Here is a 5,939-nt window from a genome sequence, read left to right as displayed (position 1 = left end):
TCTAGAACAGATGACCACACACTCAGAAAGGAGAGATGTAGTAGTGATGGGTGACTTCAACTATACTGATATTTGCTGGAAGTCAAACTCAGCCAAATCCTCAAGGTCTAGCAAATTCCTCACTTGCTTCGAAGACAATTTCCTTGTCCAAAAGGTGGAAGAGGCAACAAGGGGGTCAGCTATTTTAGATCAGATCCTAACCAACAAAGATGACTTGGTTAATGGGGTGCAAGTGGTGGGATCACTAGGTGGAAGTAACCATGTTCTCCTGGAGTTTGTTATACAATGGAAAGGAGAAGCCAGGCATAGTCAGACACACATTCTAGACTTTAGGTGAGCAGATTACAGTAGAGACGTACTGGGGATGATCCCATGGTCAGAAATACTAAAAGAGAAGGGTGTTCAGGATGGATGGGATTTTCTCAAAAGGGAGATACTGAAGGAACAATTTCAAACAATTCCATTGAGAAAGAAAAATGGGAGGTGTCTCAAAAAACCAGGATGGATGACTAAGAAACTTTCAACTGAGCTAAGTTTCAAATGGAACATGTATAAGAAATGGAAAAAGGGGGAAATTACAAAAAAGGAATTCAAAGAAATAGCAAGCATGTGTAGGGGTAAAGTCAGAAAAGCTAAACTGCAGAATGAACTCAGGCTTGCTAGAGAGATTAAAAACAATAAAAAGGGCTTTTGGGATATGTCCGCAGCAGATATGTCCGCAGCAAAAGGAAGAAGAAGGAAATGGTAGGGCCAGTGTGTGGAGAAGATGGCAAAATGCTAACGGGGGACAGAGAAAAGGAGGAATTACTCAACACCTTCTTTGTCTCAGTCTTCTCAGAAAAGACAAAGGGTGCTCAACTTGAGGATACTGGAGCAGAGGGCAGAATAGGGGGATTTCAACACAGAATAAGTAAAGGGATAGTACAGGAATATCTGGTTAATCTAAATGAATTTAAGTCTCCAGGACCAGATGAACTACATCCAAGGGTATTAAAAGAACTGGCAAATGTAATATGGGAGCCATTGGCAATAATCTTTGAGAACTCCTGGAGAACAGGAGAAGTCCCAGCAGACTGGAGGAGGGCAAACGTTGTTCCCATCTTCAAAAGGGGAAAAAAAAGAGGATCCCAACAATTATCATCCAGTTAGTCTGACATCAGTACCAGGAAAGATTGTAGAGCAGATCATTGAACAGAGAGTCTGTGAACATCTAGATGGCAATTCCATAATCACAAAAAGTCAACATGGTTTTCAGCAAAACAAGTCATGCCAGACAAATCTGATCAATTTCTTTGATAAAATTACCAACTTGGTAGATGAAGGGAATGCTGTGAATATAGTATATCTTGATTTCAGTAAGGCCTTTGACAAGGTTTCCCATAACATTCTTGCAAACAAACTTGTAAAATGTGGACTAGACAAGGTAACTGTTACATGGATTTGTAATTGGTTGACCGGCCAAACTCAAAGGGTACTCAGCAATGGCTCTTTTTCATCCTGGAGAGAAGTGACCAGTGGGGTCCCACAAGGCTCTGTCCTGGGCCCAGTGCTATTCAATATCTTTATCAATGACTTGGATGACAGAATTGGGGGCATACTTATCAAATTCGCAGATGACACCAAATTAGGAGGAATAGCTAATACTCCAGAGGACAGGATCAAAATTCAAAATGACCTGAATAGACTAGAAAGCTGGGCCAAAGCTAACAAAATGAAATTCAACACGGAGAAATGTAAGATACTGCACTTACAGTGGAAAAATAAAATGCACAGATATAGGATGGGGGACACCTGGCTGAATGAGACTACATGTGAAAGGGATCTAGGAGTCCAAGTAGACCACAAGTTGAACATGAGTCAACAGTGTGATGCGGTAGCTAAAAAGGCCAATGCAATTTTAGGCTGCATCAATAAAAGTATAGTGTCTAGATCAAGAGAAGTAATTGTGCCACTATATTCTGCTTTGGTCAAGCCCCACCTAAAATACTGTGTCCAGTTCTGGTCGCCACAATTCTAAAAGGACATTGAGAAACTGGAGCGTGTCCAAAGGAGGGTGACTAAAATGGTGAAGGGTCTGGAAACCATGCCCTATGAGAAACGACTTAGGGAGCTGGGGATGTTTAGCCTGGAGAAGAGAAGGTTAAGAAGTGATATGATAGCCCTGTTTAAATATTTGAAGGGATGTCATACTGAGGATGGAGCAAGCTTGTTTTCTGCTGCTCCAGAGACTAGCACCCAGAACAATGGATGCAAGCTACAGGAAAAGAGATTCCACAGGAGGAACGTCTTGACAGTAAGGGCTGTTCGACAGTGGAACAAACTTGCTCGGAGTGTAGTGGAGTCTCCTTCCTTAGAGGTCTTTAAGCAGAGGCTAGATGGCCATCTGTCGGAGATGCTTTGATTTAGATTTCCTGCATGGCATGGGGCTGGACTGGGTGGCCCTTGTGGTCTCTTCCAACTCAACGGTTCTATGATTCTAACCTACATATCTGAGGCAGAAGCCCTGATCAATATAACAAGGGTGTCTTCAACAGGACATTTCCAAGAGTTACCAGCAGAATGTGTTTTTTATAAGCAACAAAAATTTACTGTCAAATGAAAGAACTGGTGGGTTATTTTTGTTTATGTTAGCAGTAGTACTGGTATGCCAGCAATGTAGGTCTGTTCGATTGTGCAGCTAAGCATAGACTACAAGTGTTGAGTCTTGTTCCTGCTTCATTCTTTCTTTAGTCAGTTGCGTCTTGCTCCACCCCATTCTTCTCTATGTGGCTGAGATCACTTTCCTGTGTTTCATGAAAGCCGTAGTCGGAAGTTTCCACTTCTGAAATAATTATTTCCATAGTTCTAGCAACTATTTTTTCGTATTGGGCTGGTCTCTCTCTTTCTCTCTCAAAATATATCAGGATTGGGAAGCTGTTTAGATAATTTCTTTGAAAGAAATATCCTTCTTATGACATTGAGTGTGATAGTGATCAGATCTGTAGAACTGTGTACCAAAATATTTTAAAAGGTTATGCATCTGAAAGATGGATAGACGGGCAACTTGTTGATTTTGTATTTATTCAGAGATCGTAATATGGTTATGTCTGCAATCCACTTACTACAGAATAAGCCCTAATGAACTCAGCGGAACTTATTTTTGGATAGGCATATATAGGATTGTCTCATATGAAAAGAAAGTGAGCTGTTCGTGGTTTTATATCATTAATATAAAGATTAACATTGATGTTTTGAGCTTCAGCACAGCTCTACTAAAACATACTTATGATAGTTCAAGCTTTTGTCTTCTGTTGGTACTTAGCTTTATATTTAGCTTTATTAATGTGGTATTCACTGTTAAGTGCACACTTTACAGTGGTAACTGTCTCTGGCTTGATAAAAGAGTAACACATTTGCTCATGTGTAGGATTTTGTCCTTAGCTTCACCACAAGGTGCATTGTGGAATAACCTGCTTAAACAGATATGAGTGTTTTGCTTTTTTTTTTTAAAAGAGAACTAAAGGGGTTTTTGTTCAGTTGGTAGTGGTATGTTATATGCAGTCTGCCACAAGCATATCTGGATTGTGATCACTGTAGTTAAGCTGCAGTCCTATATACCTTTACTGAGAAGTAAAACCTATTGAACTCGGTGCACTTATTTCTGGTTAGACATATATACGATTGTTCATATAACAGTTCTAACCTAATCATGTTGAAGTATTCTCTGGTTAAGCTACTGTTGTCTCAGCCTCAACCTCTGCTGTCAAATAAGGAGATAATATTACTGACACACAGTATTATTGTTGTACATCATCATCACCATTATCTCTGTCACTACTACTGCTCTACCACCACCACCAACACTCCTATTACATAGCAAATGTTCAATCCATTTTATTTATAGTAATAATACAGATTCTATACTTGAAATATGTTAATTAAGTATTGTTATTGTTATTACATATACGTCAATGGTACTATATAAAGTAATACTAATTATTACTTTATATTAAGTGCACACTTTAGTGGTAACTGTCTCTGGTTTGATAAAAGAGTAACACATTTGCTCATGTGTAGGATTTTGTCCTTAATTTCACAAATAGCACAACTCACCCACAAGGTGCGTTGTAGAGTAGGTTGCTTAAATAGATATGAGTGTTTTTTTTTAAAGGGAACTAAAGGGGGTTTTGTTCAGCCACAGATGCTGGCGAAATGTCAGAAATAAACTCTTCTAGAACATGGCCACATAGCCCGAAAAGCCCACAAAAAATTATGGATGCTGGCCATGAAAGCCTTTGACTTCACATTAATACTAATTACTGTATGTTTAAGAAAACTGTTTCAATAGTTTGTAGTATAGTACAGAGAAAATAAAGAAAAGTATGGGGGTAGTCACGTTACTAAGAGAAAGAAATGTAAAATTTTGTGATTTGGAGAGAAAGCTAACTTGACATTTTTGCTGAGGTGGAGTTATTGAGTGTACAGAGCAATCCTGAGTGTGAGGGAGATTATCCACTGTTACAAAAGCCCTATGGGCTCATCACAGACAGTATAGAAGATAAAGGGACAGCTTTACCAGACCCAAAATAATGGGGAGAGTCTAACTGTATAACCAGTATACCAATGTAGCAGAGGAAGTAGATTCAGAGGCCTCTTGATATGGACTCACTTTCGGGTCTTCCACCAGCAGGAATGATGTATCCATGCAGGAATGATCTGTCCATGCTGAGTTTTTAACAAATCTCACTGCTAATGATGGAAGGACACCACACCTCCAGTCCACAGATTGTGCTATAGTTACTGTGATTTTAGAACATTGATTTGTTAGTTTAAAGTAGTAAAATGTTTTAATTTAATGCCTTTTTAAAATCAAGTTACTCAATCAGTGACAGTTGCAATATTCTGTGATTTTACATTGTGACGAGCTGCTCTTAAAAAAAAGGTTTCTGGCAATGTGAATAATTGGTAACTACTTAATTTATCAAATATAAATTGGATGAAAATGTATAAGAGAATGGGCACAACTCAAACAATGTTAAATGTCAAGTAATGCCTTGATGATTTCAGTAAGAGAACTAAAAAAATATTAAAATTCTCCCATTGAATATTCCTGGATTTTAAAAGCCCTTATTAACATAGGTTGTATCATTTTCTAGTAGAGGTGTATTGCTGTTCAGTGCTCTTTTGAAAGTATAGAACTGCATTTTATTTCAGAGTGGGAAAATTCAATGTATGCATAATGAGGGAGATGGGATTTGGGTTCTTCCCTGATTACCTAACTATTTTTAAAAGATTCTTTAAAATCCCATTCTGAAATTATTAGCTTAAACTTTATTGTTTACCAAGGACAGATATTAACAGTAAGAACTTTCCAGGGTAGTGAACTGTAATGTTTGGAAGAAGGAGACTGAAGGTGAGAGGATGCTTCAGTAGAAGAGAGGATAATGATTGTGATCCCAAATCCATATGCCTGTAAGTATTTGATATTTATTTCATTAAAAGGTGTTCATATGCAGTTCCTTTTAGGGCTGGAGAAATATTCTGTCTATAAACTATTTCCAATGTTACAGGTCAATAATTTGGAATGCAAGGCTCTCACAAAAGGTCACTTGTAAAATAATATTAGGGATGAAAATCTTTGCTTGTCTCATTACTGCATATGATAACAAGAAACCAGAACATTTCCCCCCAAACTGAATGTATTCTTTCTGTTCCTCCCACAAGGCCTGCTAGCACCAATTCTTTCTGAGCTTCCCTCTTAAAGTGGCAGTACAGACTGTTTACTTCTGATGAAACATACAGTGGTGCCTCGGGTTACGAAATTAATTCGTTCCGCCGCGGCGTTCGTAACCCGATTTTTTTCGTAACCCGAAAAAGCCATAGGCGCTAGCGCTGGAAAGCTGCGTTTCGTGCGAAAAAGCGCCGAAAAGCACCAAAATTTTTTTTCGTAAGCCGAAAAA

General features: G+C 38.5%; 1 protein-coding gene across 9 annotated transcripts in view; it reads left to right on the top strand.

Annotated features, from left to right (window-relative positions):
- LOC121917252 (HMG box transcription factor BBX-like) overlaps nucleotides 1-5,939 on the top strand; it is a 181,072-nt gene that overhangs the window by 40,009 nt on the left and 135,124 nt on the right. For 3 of the 9 annotated variants that reach the window (XM_042443027.1, XM_042443032.1, XM_042443028.1), the window contains one exon: nucleotides 5,355-5,451. The exons of the other annotated variants lie outside the window; for them this stretch is intronic. In XM_042443027.1, coding sequence (XP_042298961.1) covers nucleotides 5,446-5,451 — 6 coding nt within the window. In that variant the 5' untranslated portion in view covers nucleotides 5,355-5,445. The remainder of the gene's footprint in view (nucleotides 1-5,354; nucleotides 5,452-5,939) is intronic. 9 annotated transcript variants of the gene reach the window in all.

Source organism: Sceloporus undulatus, unplaced genomic scaffold (genome assembly GCF_019175285.1).
Source record: "Sceloporus undulatus isolate JIND9_A2432 ecotype Alabama unplaced genomic scaffold, SceUnd_v1.1 scaffold_13, whole genome shotgun sequence".
In the NCBI taxonomy this organism is placed as follows: domain Eukaryota; kingdom Metazoa; phylum Chordata; class Lepidosauria; order Squamata; family Phrynosomatidae; genus Sceloporus; species Sceloporus undulatus.
This window is presented reverse-complemented; position numbering and strand designations above follow the sequence as displayed.